The 14,649-nt window shown below is 43.7% G+C and overlaps 1 protein-coding gene across 1 annotated transcript; it reads right to left on the bottom strand.

The window, feature by feature from the left end:
• Positions 1–10,934: 10,934 nt before the first annotated feature.
• On the bottom strand, positions 10,935–14,268 carry LOC147005614 (terminal nucleotidyltransferase 5C-like). The gene is made up of 2 exons (XM_085836066.1): positions 14,195–14,268; positions 10,935–11,556 (listed from the first exon to the last, which is right to left on the bottom strand). The coding sequence occupies exons 1-2, from the start codon at positions 14,266–14,268 to the stop codon at positions 10,935–10,937; spliced, it is 696 nt and encodes a 231-aa protein (XP_085692192.1).
• Between the last annotated feature and the right edge of the window lie 381 nt (positions 14,269–14,649).

Here is a 14,649-nt window from a genome sequence, read left to right as displayed (position 1 = left end):
TTTTGATAGGAATTGCATTGAATTTGTAGACTGCCTTTGATAGGATGGCCACTATTACTTTTATTAATTCTGCCAGTACATAAGCATGGAAGATCTTTCTATTTTATAAGATCTTTGATTTCTTTCTTGAGAGACTTGAAGTTATTGTTTTATAGATTGTTCACTTATTTCGTTAGAGTTACCCCAATATAATTTATATTATTTGTGGCTGTGGTAAAAGGAGTTGATTCCTTAATTTCTTTCTCAGCCTGTTTATCTTTTGTATAAAGGAAGGCTACAGATTTATTTGTGTTAATTTTGTATCCAGGTATTTGCTGAAGTTTATCAGCTAGAGAAGTTCTCTGGTAGAATTTTTGTGGTCTCTTAAGTATGCTATCATATCATCTACAAATAGTGATAGTGAAAGAGGAAAATTACTGGACACTTGAACTCTTCAACTCAGGTCCTCTTACCCCTCCCATCTAAGGACTGTTCCCAGAACACTCCTGAACTTCTCACCCCAGAGTACATTCCTGAACTCTTCCCGACCCCCTCCCAAATAAAAACTGTTCCAGGAACATTTTTTAGATAAGGGTCTCTTGGAACAAACCTAGTCCTACCCCTCCTAACTGAGGACTGTTCCAAGAACATTTTTGAGATAGGGGCCTCCTGGTACTACCCCAGAATGTTCCAATAGATCGGGTACATTGCCAAAATATAGGACACGACCCCTTGGTGAAAACTTGTACTTTTCCCCTGGCCTTTTCCTATAAAAGCTTGTGAAAAATTTGGGCCGGTTGTCGATTCTCCTCTACACCATGCTGGGTGTATGAGTTTCGACCCCAGAGCTCTGGTATATGTGCTTTTTATGTGCTTTCTTGTTGCTGCTGTATTAAATCTTACTCTCTACATCTTAAGTTCGGTCTCAGTGTCTTCTTGGGTGCGCAGCTGTCCCAAGGCTTGAGTGAGTGTCTCCCTTTGGGAGTCTTAGAGTCTTTCATTTGGTGCATTGGCCGGGAATCAGCGCGACTACCCAGAAGTCCTGGACCCACTTAGAGGTAAGATTTTCTGTTCTGTCTTGGTCTGGTGTCTGTGTTCTGTTTCTGGAGACCAGGTAGGTCTCAATCTGGAGGCCAAGTAGGCCGTTCTGTATCTGGTGCGATCGCAGTTTCGGTTTTGCGTGACGCTCTGTGCTTAGTACAAGCACTTGAGACCGTGCTCCGGGAGAGAGAGCGCGGGGTGGATAAGGACAGACGTGTCCAGGTGTCCACCGTCCGATCTGCCCCTGGGAGACGTCCCAGGAGGAACCGGGGAGGATCAGGGACGCCTGATGGACCCCTCTGGAGACCAGGTAGGTCTCAATCTGATTCTGTGGGCGACGCGAGGTCGCCGCTGTTTTTGGTTTCTTTTTTGTCTCAGTCTCGTATCTGCTCTTGTTGTGTCTGCTATTATTCTAAAAATAGACAATCTGCCAGAGCGGGAGTGAATGTAAAATCTCACCCCCGTCAGGACAGTGTTATTTCTGCCAGGGCGGGAGTGGATGTGGAGTCCCACCCCCGTCAGGAAAGGGAGTCGATGTGGAATCCGACCCCGTCAGAAAGTGACGTTTGGCTGGTTGTGTTTTTGTCACGTGACAGACTGTAGACTGTGTGTGTGTGTTAACCCTTTGTCGACTGTAGACTTGGACTGACGTTAGGACAGAATTTGTTAGCAATGGTTTTTAAAAAAAGGAAAAAAAAAAAAACAAACCACCAGGCCAGTCCTACCCACCGCGCTCTCGGCGAGGCGGTACCGGCGGCTCGCAGCGGGCGGGCAGCGCCGGCCGGCCTTGCTGCGGGGCCATCGCGGGGCGGCCGCGAGATCAGCTGCCACCGGCCGACATAGGCGGCGCACGGTGGCGCTGAGGTTCTGAGTTCTGCAGGCCGCGGTGACAGGGGCTGTCTGTGCCCCGCGAGCGAGTTGTGAAATGCTGGTGGCGAGTGTGGCGGCCTGCCGGTCCCGAGAGTGGCCGTAAAACCTGCCACAGCTGGGGAGGGGCCAACTGCGGCCGCCGTCCCTCCTTTGGCTCCCCCCAGAGTCAACCCGCACTACCTTGTTCCTGCCTGGCTGTTTGCCGCCGCCTCCAAGCCATGCGGAAAGACAGTGCAGAGAGCACCGGGTGTCTATCAAGTAGTTAAATGGTTAAATTGCTGCCTCTGCCGGGAGTTTACGCCACATTTCCCGCGCCGCGGGCGCGGCGGAGATTCGGCGCTTTGCTCCTCCCTGTTCATTCACCGTTACTGAGAAAATCCTGGTTAGTTTCTTTTCCTCCGCTGACTAATATGCTTAAATTCAGCGGGTCGCCATGTCTGATATGAGGTCGCCACAAGGTTCCCTGGTTGCTTCTCCCTGTCCCCTGTATCCTGTCTCTTGTTAACAGAAAAAAATTGCGTTCATTTTAAAATATCAGTGGTCTGGTGCAGCCAGATGTGAGAGCTGCACTCCCTTCTCTGCCCCATGTGTTTTCTCTTCTCAGGCACTGCCCTGAGCTGCTGGCAGTAAGTCTGTTCTAAGCTCCGGTGAGGGAGACATCCAAGGTAAGGAGCACCTGCGAGTCTAACTGCCAGGCTCTGATGAGGGTCTCCTCTCTGTGGGATTTGAAAGTGCCCCAACAATCTGACCTAGGTAATAAAAAGTTACAAAAGTTAAAAAAAAAGGATAGAGGTCTGCAAAGAAGAGCTGAGAGCAAAGCTTCAGCAGACTCAGAAGAGATAAGTTAACAGTAAAAAGAGGTAAAAATAGAAAAAGAAAATTAGGTCTGAAATGAGAGAGATACTCTAAATGAAAAATATTTAAAAGAGGAACCAGTAAAATGAGGCTGACAAAGACAGAGACCAGAGTCAGAATCAGAGATGTGCTGTAAGACAGAGAGATAAACCAGGGTAGAGTCGAACTATGAAAAAAGTTAAGTGACAGAATATAGATGTAATAATTAGATAACATTCAAAGTAAGCAAAGACAAGGAAGAAAAAAAATATATAAAGAGAGAGAGAAAGACATTATATGAGATCTCCATTACAGTTAAGAAACAGGAGCAAAGAAAGATAAATGACAAAGACTAAAACCTAGCAAAGTGTCACTTGCTAATAATACTAGCACTTAAAAATGATCTGTAAAAAATAGGGAGCCAGAAAATTTTTTTAAAAAAAAAAGATAAGAGAAATAAAATGCTGGCCACAAAAGTCAGGGAAACTAGAAAACTTAGTATCTGGCAACAAAAAAAAGCTTTTGGCTAAAGATCAAAGTGTTTACTGTTAAAAAAGAAGAGCACTGAGTGAGAGACTGTCCTAACAAAAAGAAAAGGAGCCCCCCTCATGACCAAACCCTTCACCTGTTCATGGCTAAAAGTAAAGAGATAGCAGAAGGGGTGCTAACACAGAAGCTGAGTCCTTAAAAGAGACCGGTGGTCTACCTGTTGAAGCAGCTAAAAAGAGACTGTGTTTCATATTCCTCCACTGACCAATGCAAAGCAAGTTTAAAAGGTTCCTGGACACTGCGGGCCTTTGCAGACTGTAGATTCCAGGTTTCGCTAAATTAAAAAGATAAACAGCCCTTCGTATAAGAAATAAAGAACAACCTTGGATGGCCTTAGATGCTATTGAGACTGCCCTAATGTTGTCCCCAACTTTGGGACTCCTAGATGTGACTGAGAACAAAGGTATCGCCAAAGAGGTTCTTACTCAGAAATTGGGACCCTAAAAAAGACCAGTGGCATACTTGTAAAAACTGGTGACTGTAAAATAGCCTGCTTGTCTACACATAGTGGCTTCTGGTCAAGGACACAGATAAATTGACTCTGAGACAAAACTTGGCACATGATCCAATTGTTCCCCTGACTGATGGACACATTATCAGAGCTTTTTGTTGACAGAACAAGTGATCTTCGCTTCCCCCGCTAACCTGCTGAGTCTTCACCTACTCATCACTGCTCTGACATTCTGGCAGAAGGAACTTCGGCTCAGAAGGCTGAACTCCTGGCACTAACCCAAGCCCTGCGGTTGGCTGAAGGCAGAGACATTAAAAACAAAGAAAAAAATTCTGGCCCTCCTAGAAGCTCCTGAATGAACTGGGTGTGTTGGGGTACCGGGTATCAGCCAAGAAAGCTCAGTTATGTCGTACCGAGGTGACCTACCTAAGATACACCCTCCGAGACGGAAAGCGGTGGCTCACCGAGGCCAGAAAAAAGACTGTGATGCTGATCCCAACCCCCACCACCCCGCGCCAAGTACGTGAGTTTCTGGGGACGGCGGGCTTTTGCAGACTCTGGATACCAGGGTTCACAACATTGGCGGCCCCTCTATATCCACTTACTAAGGAAAAAGTCCCATTCACCTGGACTGAGGAACACCAAAAAGCCTTTGACAGCATAAAGGCAGCCTTGCTTGCAGCCCCCGCTCTGGCTTTGCCAGATCTGACTAAGCCTTTTACCCTATATGTTGATGAGCGCGCTGGAGTAGCCCGCGGGGTTTTGACTCAGACTCTGGGGCCCTGGAAGCGGCCAGTGGCCTACCTATCTAAAAAGCTTGACCCAGTCGCCAGCGGTTGTCCCTCCTGCCTAAAAGCCATTGCTACAGTAGCCCTGCTTGTTAAAGACGCTGACAAGCTTACTCTGGGTCAGCATGTGACTATACCCACTACCAGAGTTTGCTGCTCCTTGGCGGATGACTCCACTCCTGTACATCAATGTGCTGATGTCCTGGCTGAAAAAACTGGAACAAGGAGGGATCTGACTGATCAGCCTTGGCCAGGTGTGCCTGCCTGGTACACAGATGGCAGCAGCTTTGTCACAGGAGCGGCAGTAGTAGATGGAAAGCAGCTCATATCCATGGGGCCATCTACCAACAGAGGGGGCTACTTACCTCGGCAGGTAAAGATCAAATCAGCCTTGGCCTGAAAGTTTGAACTGGTACACGGATGGCAGTAGACTCATGGTTAAAGGTAAGCGGAAGGCGGGGACAGCAGTGCAGCGGTGGACAAAAAGCAAGTGATCTAGGCCAGCAGCCTCCCTAAAGGGACTTCAGCCCAGAAAGCTGAATTTGTGGTTTTAATACAAGCTTTATAAATGACAAAAAAAAAAAGTCTACACTGACAGCAAGTATGCTTTTGCCACTGTATGGAACAATATACAGACAAAGATGGCAGATCTAACCGCCAAACAGGCATCCCAAAGAGCAATAATCAACTGGAAAATAGACTTTACTGAGAAAAAAACGTTCTCAAAATGGATAAATGAGACTGCTCACATAGTCATCAAAAAGACTATTAAAAATTTTTTTTCCAAGGTTCAGAGTGCCAAAAGCAATAGCGTCAGATAATGGCCCTGCTTTGTTGCCCAGGTAAGTCAGGGTGTGGCCAAGTATTTAGAGGTCAAATAAAAATTACATTGTGTGTACAGACCTCAGAGCTCAGGACAGATAAAATATTAGTTTAAAACTCTAAGACAGACCTTGACAAAATTAATCGTGGAGACTGGCATAGACTTGGTGTTCCTTCCCTATGCCCTATTTAAACGTACTAGAAATACTCCCTCTTGATTCAGTTTTACTCTGTTTAAGATCCTTTATGGGGCTCCTATGCCCATCACTGTCTTAAATAATGTGTTTAAACCTATGTTGTTATAATAATGATCTGTATGCTAAGTTAAAAGGCTTGCAGGTGGTCTGGTCACAACTGGAAAGGATCAGACTGAGTACGCGGACGACATCGCGCCAGGGATCCCAACAGCCGAGACAGTGAACGAGCTGGGTACCCCAAGGACATCTCACCAGTTCCAGCCAGAGATCTGATCTACGTGCACCTACGTCATGCCCAGACCCTCAAGCCTCGCTAAAAGGGCCCCTGCCTAGTTCTGTTTACTAATGCTTCTTATTCTGTTTTTGTTCCCATGTTAAAATAGAGTAAATGCAGTATTCTCCGCATAAAAATATAGACTTCTGAAATTCTAAGATTAGAATTACTCACTAGAAGGAGTGGGGAATGAAAGAGGAAAATTACTGGACACCTGAACTCTTCAACTCAGGTCCTCTTACCCCTCCCATCTAAGGACTGTTCCCGGAACACTCCTGAACTTCTCACCCCAGAGTACATTCCTAAACTCTTCCCGACCCCCTCCCAAATGAAAACTGTTCCAGGAACATTTTTTAGATAAGGGTCTCCTGGAACAAACCTAGTCCTACCCCTCCTAACTGAAGACTGTTCCAAGAACATTTTTGAGATAGGGGCCTCCTGGTACTACCCCAGAATGTTCCAATAGATCGGGTACATTGCCAAAATATAGGACACGACCCCTTGGTGAAAACTTGTACTTTTCCCCTGGCCTTTTCCTATAAAAGCTTGTGAAAAATTTGGGCCGGTTGTCGATTCTCCTCTACACCATGCTGGGTGTATGAGTTTCGACCCCAGAGCTCTGGTATATGTGCTTTTTATGTGCTTTCTTGTTGCTGCTGTATTAAATCTTACTCTCTACATCTTAAGTTCGGTCTCAGTGTCTTCTTGGGTGTGCGGCTGTCCCGAGGCTTGAGTGAGTGTCTCCCTTTGGGAGTCTTAGAGTCTTTCAATAGCTTTATTTCTTCTTCCCAATTTGTATCCCCTTGTCATCTTTTTGTTGTCTTATTTTTTTAGCTAGTACTTCGAGTACTATATTGAATAGATATGGGGAGAGTGGGCATCCTTGTCTTGTCCCCAGTTTTAGCAGGATTACTTCAAGTATATCTCCATTTAATTTAATATTGGCTGTTGGTTTGCAGTAAATTGCTTTTATTGTGTTTAGGTATGGGTGTAGTGGCTATTCCTGGTTGTCAACTTGACTATATTTGGAATGAACTACAGTCCAGAATTGGAAGGCTCACTAGTGACCCTTATCTGGAGGCTTGGAGATCCTTATCTGGATCTTGGTATGGAGATCTTGAGCCATAGTGGCTATGGATTCCAGAAGATTAAATCTCTGAGTTTAAGGAGATTTAATCTGGGCTACACCTTTCATCTGGGATTAAAGGTGTGGTGGAACACACCTTTAATCTGGGCTACACCTTCTGCTGGAGACAATATAAGGACATTGGAAGAAGGGAGTCTAGCTCTTGCTCCTTCACCTGCTTGCCGTGTGAGACTGAGTAACTGCTAGATCCTTGAACTTCCATTCACAGCTGCGACTGAACCATTGTTGGGAATTGGGCTGCCGACTGTAAGTCATCAATAAATTATTTTACTATATAGAGACTATCCATAAGTTCTGTGACTCTAGAGAACCCTGACTAATACAATGGGCCTTGAATTCCTTGTCTCTCCAATACTTTTAACATGAAGGGGCGTTGTGTTTTCTCAAATGCCTATTCTGTGTCTAAGGAGATGAACATAAGATTTTTTTATTTGAGTTTGTTTATATAGTGATTTACATTAATGGCTTTTCATATATTGAATCAATCTTGCATCCCTGGGATGAATTCTACTTGATCATGGTGAATGATGGGTTTGACGTGTTCTTGCATTCAGTTTGCAAAAATTTTATTGAGTATTTTGCATTGGTATTCATAAGCGAGATTGGTACGAAATTTTCTTTTGTCGCTGGGTCCTTGTTTGCTTTAGGGGTCAGAGTAATTGAGGTTTCACAGAATGAATTAGGTAGTGCTCCTTCTGTTCCTATTTTGAGGAATATTTGAGGAATATTGGTGTCAGGTCTTCTTTGATGTTCTGGTAGAATTCTGCGCTAAATCCATCTGACCCTGGGTCTTTTCTGGTTGGGAGATTTTTAATGACTTTTCCTCACGGGATATGAGCCTGTTTAGATAGTTTACTTCCTCTTGATTTAACTTGGGCATGTGATATCTTTCTAGAAACCCACCCATTTCATGTAGATGATTTTCCAGTTTTGTTGAGTATTGGCTTTAAAAGTAGGATCTGGTGTTTTTTTTTTTTTTATTTCTGCTATTTCTGTTGGTAAGTCTACCTTTCCATTTCGGATTTTGTTAATTTGGATTCTGCCTCAGAGCCCTTTAGTTAATTTGGCTAAGGGTTTATCTATCTTGTTGATTTTTTCAAAGAATCAGATTTTGTATTCGTTTGTTCTTCGTATTGTTCTCTTTGTTTCTATTTGGTTGATTTCATTAAGTACTGAGTTTGACTATTTCCTGCCATCTACTCATCTTTGGTGTGTTTGATTTCTCAAGCTTACAAGTGATCTTAAATTGCTAGTCTCAGATCTCTACAGTTTCTTTTTCTTTTTTTTTTTAACACTTTTAAATATTCCTTTATTTCTCACACTGGAAGCTCTGTTCCGTCAGGTTCTAATACATTTGCACTGATAAGAAATCTCATCTGTGTTACGTAAGAAGGTGAGTGACCGGTACCAAGGAGGAACCCCGCATCTCTAGGCACTGCTAAGGAATAGTTCAAGCCTATGCAAACACAGAAGTCAGAGCTTCTAATTGAATCCAATGGAAATTTTACTTTTTCATCCCTATCAATTTGGAAATGGAAGCTTCAGGAAAATCAAGTTTTCATGCATATTGTGAGCGCTCGCAAGCATACGCACGCATGTGCGCACACGAGCACACAGACAAAGGCCAGGTAGCTGGATTCTCTTTTGTAAAGAGCACAGATCATGTTAATTAGCTCCATCCTCTGCAGTGGATAGTCAACTCACCTTCCTATATAAACACACATGAGATTCTCCAACCACAAAACAGCGGGGCAGACTAAAAGGGACCTATCAAGGTGGGGCCATCATCCAGTGGTGGTTTACAACTCCTGTGTCTCCTCTCTCCATCCTCAGAAGACAAATATGGCCAACGCCAAGAAGATGCCAGAAATTTTCCAGTGTCTTACTTGTCCCCAATCCTTGTCACAGCTGAAGCAGTCCTGCTTTCCACTTCTATTAGCTAGTGCTTACATTCAGGGAGGCTCCAACACACTTCAAAAGTGTTGATTGGACAAACCTAGTTCTGTGCAAACAGATTTGATTACAACTGTAGCCTTTTAAGGTCATGGATGACCAGTAGTTTTCAACGTTGGGTTCATTTTTCATTACCTTCCTTTTAACCCTGAAACAGCTCAGGTCTCCTCACAAAACCCAAAGCCAATGAATTCAAACCTAACTAAGTAAGATTCGAAGGGCAGTAGAAACTAGCTATACTAAGTCTTCTGGTGACCTAGCTTAACGTGGATACAGTGAAGATACATTTGGATCAACTCTTGGGAGACTAAAGCAGCACATTCCAGAAGCAACTTGAAAACACAGCACTAGGAACAAAGTCAGCCACTTCATTTTTGTTAATATGCCTTTTTTCGCATAAGGAAACCTAGATTGCTTAAAGCAGACACAAAGCAGTAGCTCAGATCTTTGGATTTTTAAGGTCACTGAACAAAGTAGCAATTGACATGGTGGATGTGATGGAGTCCCTTCAGAAATCAAGCTTGCTGGCTGGCTACGCCGAGCATCTCTCCCCTGGATATCCTAAAGCGATGCATTCGAAAATATCCCACAGAAAAATTCAAAAAGGGGAAATCTCTCTTCTGAACCCACTAGGTAAAGCCACAGTCACCTACATCCCTCTCTGTGGACTGCTTGCTTTGGGCCAGCAATTAACACTGTTTTCCTTCCAAAGTGCAGAATAGAAATGTAATGCTTAAGTCTACAGAATAAGGAAGATCAGTCTTGACTCTCTGGACTCAGCCCTCTGCACAGGGTCAGACCTGACACTAAACCCCTACTCCCCCCCAACTTGGAGAGAGGAAGTGGAATTCGAGAATGGTTCCACTGGCTACTCTCTTCTCCTGAAATCCCTGAATTTCCCAGCTGTGGAAACCATCTGGGGAATGCAATGGCTACTTTTGAAGGGATTTGTGGAGAGCGGTCAATGGACTCCAGCAAAAAATAAATAAATAAATAAATAAATAAATAAATAAATAAATAAAAAAAAACTTTTTCATACTGGGAGTGATGTGCATAAAGGGCTTCCAATTAAAACGTGGGAAGAACCTCCTGTCAGCCATGTCAGTCATGACAGTGACACCCAGGCACAACGCACTCCTTACACAGGAAGAGCAAATAAGAGTCAGTCATCAGAGAGCCAACAGGGGTCGGGGCAGGGGGAATGTGTCATTCAATAAGAATTCCTTAAAGAAAAAAAAACAAACCAAAACCAAAACATCCGTGTTTCCTGTCGACAATCACCGCCCCTCCACCACAATTCTACTTTAACGTTATATCCCACATTTTATTTTGTTTTCAAGTTACATTTCAAGAAAAAGGTCATTTATTTTTCTCCACAATATCTCATAATTCCTTGATAAAGCACAGCATATACCATAATCCACTTCCAACCAGATCTCAAGTCTCCAGCTATTGACTTTGGTTTATTGATGAATGAAATTCTCAGCTCTGCCGATGGGGACTAGGCAGACACAACTTAGTCCCGTGAGTGAAAATTCAGTCACAAAGAGCACCCTCAAGGTTTATCAGTTTGGGGAGCTGACTAGAAGAGACCCAGTGAGAGACTATCAGTGCATCTCTCACATGACTGCTGAGAATCCTGAATGAGAGAGCCTGCAGAATCTATCGAGGACTCAGCTGAGGAGAGCGCCTGGAATACTTTTCATACGCTGTCCGACTCCCCCAATCTCAGAGACTGTGCCGAGCTCAGATCCCATGTGCTAATGTCTGGGGAGTGACATGTTAGTGACTATCTTAGAAAGATGGTGAGAAGTCACGCCTCCTATTGCATCTCCCTGAGTGGCACTCAACTATGGGTCCTTTTAGGGTTGGCTCACAATAGTCTATGGACCTATTGCAATGGGTACAAAAAGAAAAACAGAGTCGGAGCTGAGTTCCCCTTCGAAAGCCAAACACCTACATCTAGAAAGAGGCTCTCCTACCTGAGAGCCCCTGCCCAAACCGAGTTTCCACTGTGGAAACCCTCAGGTTAGTTACAGGGCAGCCATGTTGGATAAGGCTGGCTGTAGGTAATTGGAGGGTACACAATGTAATAGTTGTTGAAGTTGCCGTCACTGACATAAGGAGCTGGCTGGTAGTAACAGGTGACGTTGGTGGCACTGGGGATGATGTTTTGTTCTGCCAGCACACGCAAGGCCAGGAGAGAGATGAGGTTCAGGGTCTGCCTGCGCTCGTGCCCCATGAGGCACATGGTGCTCTCGTTCACGACCATGCGGAGAATCATGAGGTAGTGGTACTTGCTTCTCTCCTCTTCTGAGAAGTGGTTCTGAAGGTAGGTCTCCAGCTTCCTCTGCTGTTCCAGGATGTCCGGGAAGTTGATGAAAAATCTGGAGCACATGTAACGCTCGAGGGTCTTGATCTCCTCCCGGTCGGCAGGCCTGAAGTCCCGCACAAGAAGGTTGCTGTACTTAAGGAGACCCCCACCACGGATTTCTTCAGGGTTCTTGGTGGCGATCAGCCTGTTCTGAAGATGGTCAAAGGCTTCCTCAAAATCCCCGTACATACTCTCCCCGGTCACTGTGGGGTGGAAATGCTCAGAGATGGGATTTCTGGAGCTGTCATAGAAAAAGAGCAAAGAATCCAGTTTTATTCTGGAATATTTTGTTTTCTACATCTATGTTGCTGAGTATAGTAGCCCGGGCTGGTATTTATGATCTTTTTGAGTCTCTAAACCCTCTGACCAGGCTCTTTTGGCTTTCATAGTCTCAGTTGAGAGGTCTGTGTAATTCTGATAGGTCTACCTTTGTATGTTACGTGGCCCTTCCCTTGCAGCTTTTAATATTCTTTCTTTGATCTGTGTGTTCAGTGTTTTTATTACTTTGGAACAAGAGGATTTTCGTTTCGGGTTCCATTTATTTGGTGCTCTATAGGTTTCTTGTACCTTTATGACCATCTCTTTCTTTAGGTTGAGGAAGTTTTCTCCTATGATTTTGTTGAAGACATTTTTCAGGTCCTTTGAGCTGGGAATCTCTGTTGTCCTTTATTCCAAATATTCTTTTTTTTTTTTATGTATTTTCCTCAATTACATTTCCAATGCTATCCAAAAAGTCCCCAATACACTCACCCCCCAAGTCCCCCACCCACCCACCCCACCCCTTGACCCTGACATTCCCCTGTACTGGGTCATATAAAGTTGGCAAGTCCAATGGGACTCTCATTCCAGTGATGGCCGACTAGGCCATCTTTTGATACAAATGCAGCTAGAGTCAAGAGCTCTGGGGTACTGGTTAGTTCATAATAATGTTCCACCTATGGGGTTGCACTTCCCTTTAGCTTCTTGGGTACTTTCTCTAGCTCCTCCATTGGGGGCCCTGTGATCCATCCAATAGCTTACTGTGAGCATCCACTTCAGTGTTTGCTAGGCCCCGGCATTGTCTCACAAGAGACAGCTATATCTGGGTCCTTTCTGCAAAATCTTGCTAGTATATGCAATGGTGTCAGCGTTTGGAAGCTGATTATGGGATGGATCCCTGGATATGGCAGTCTTTAGATGGTCCATCCTTTCTTCACAGCTCCAAACTTTATCTCTGTAACTCTTTCCATGGGTGTTTTGTTCCCAATTCCAAGAAGGGGCACAGTGTCCACACTTTGGTCTTTGTTCTTCTTGAGTTTCATGTGTTTAACAAATTGTATCTTATATCTTGGGTATCCTAAGTTTTTGGGCTAATATCCACTTATCAGTGAGTACATATTGTGTGAGTTCCTTTGTGAATATGTTACCTCACTCAGGATGATGCCCTCCAGATCCATCCATTTGCCTAGGAATTTCATAAATTCATTCCTTTTAATAGATGAGTAGTACTCCATTGTGTAAATGTACCACATTTTCTGTATCCATTCCTCTGTTGAGGGACATCTGGGTTCTTTCCAGCTTCTGGCTATTATAAATAAGGCTGCTATGAACATAGTGGAGCATGTGTCCTTCTTACCTGTTGGAACATCTTCTGGATATATGCCCAGGAGAGGTATTGCTGGATCCTCTGGTAGTATTATGTCCAATTTTCTGAGGAACCACCAAACTGATTTCCAGAGTGGTTGTACCAGCTTGCAATCCCACCAATAATGAAGGAGTGTTCCTCTTTCTCCACATCCTCGCCAGCATCTGCTGTCACCTGAATTTTTGATCTTAGCCATTCTGACTGGTGTGAGGTGGAATCTCAAAGTTGTTTTGAGTTGCATTTCCCTGATGATTAAGGATGTTGAACATTTTTTCAGGTGCTTCTCTGCCATTTGGTATTCCTCAGGTGAGAATTCTTTGTTCAGTTCTGACCCCCATTTTTTAACGGGGTTATTTGATTTTCTGGAGTCCACCTTCTTGAGTTCTTTATATATTTTGGATATTAGTCCCCTATCTGATTTAGGATAGGTAAAGATCCTTTCCCAATCTGTTGGTGGTCTTTTTTTCTTATTGAAGGTGTCTTTTGCCTTGCAGAAGCTTTGCAACTTTATGAGGTCCCATTTATTGATTCTCGATCTTACAGCACAAGCCTTTGCTGTTCTATTCAGGAATTTTTCCCCTGTACCCATATCTTCTAGGCGTTTCCCTACTTTCTCCTCTATAAGTTTCAGTGTCTCTGGTTTTATGTGGAGTTCCTTAATCCACTTAGATTTGACCTTGGTACAAGGAGATAGGAATGGATCAATTCGCATTCTTCTACATGATATCCGCCAGTTGTGCCAGCAACATTTGTTGAATATTCCAAATATTCTTAGATTTGGTCTTTTCATTGTGTCCTGAATCTCCTGGATGCTTTGGATTAGGATTTTGTTTTGTTTTGTTTTGTTTTTGTTTTTGTTTTTGTTTTTTTGTCGTTTTTTTTTTTCATTTTGAAATTTCTTTGATAGTGGTGTCAATCTCTTCTAAGATATCTTCTATACCTGAGATTCCCTCTCTTATTTCTTGTCCACTGGGCTCTGGTGTTTTGGGGCGAGGGGCTGAGGAGTGTGATTCCTTCCAACTGCTTTGTGTGCACTGAATCTTCTGGGATGTCTCAGTATCAGAAAATCCATTTTTTTTTTAAATGTATATACAAAGTTAGTATTCAGGGGATGGGGAAATTGTTCAGGTATCAAGAAAGTTTTATGCTTCTCTCTTCTTAATCATAGCTAATTATTCATCAGCACCTGCAGGTGCCTCTGAATGTTACCTTAAGGGCATGAATAGGGTGATTCTTACTTCTGGAAACTACCTTTGTCTTAAGTGTAATCTGCATTAGAAGTCACTGCTACCTCTCTGGCTGTTTCCCCACTGTAGTGAAGTACTGGTCAGGTTTTAAGATCTTCCAGTGGCTCATCAGCACCATGTTTGTTATGGATTTTGTTTTGTTTTGTTTTTTGTTGTTGTTGTTTGTTTGTTTGTTTCTCCTACTTTTATTACGAATGTTAAAGGTCTAAAAGCCTTCTGAGAGCCAGAAGATTGAGTAGGTTTTAGAGAGAGGATCTTTCTGTACCCAAGAGAAAGCCATAGTTCTAAAGTCCTGTAACTTGTGTCATTGAAAGACTTGACCTTGTAAATCCCAAGTAGCCAGAATTTCAGAACCTTGTCCATATGAAACCATTCCCTCTCTGTCTGTTTCTGCGTCTGCCTCTGCCTCTGCCTCTGCCTTTGCCTCTGTCTCTGTCTCTATTTCTGTCTCTCTGTCTCTCTGCCTCTCTCTGTCTCTGTCTGTCTGTCTGTCTGTCTG

The sequence above is a fragment of the Mus caroli genome, unplaced genomic scaffold (genome assembly GCF_978045245.1).
Source record: "Mus caroli unplaced genomic scaffold, Mus_caroli_1 scaffold_3, whole genome shotgun sequence".
In the NCBI taxonomy this organism is placed as follows: domain Eukaryota; kingdom Metazoa; phylum Chordata; class Mammalia; order Rodentia; family Muridae; genus Mus; species Mus caroli.
The sequence above is the reverse complement of the archived record's forward strand: the minus strand, read 5'-3'. Positions and strand labels throughout refer to the sequence as shown.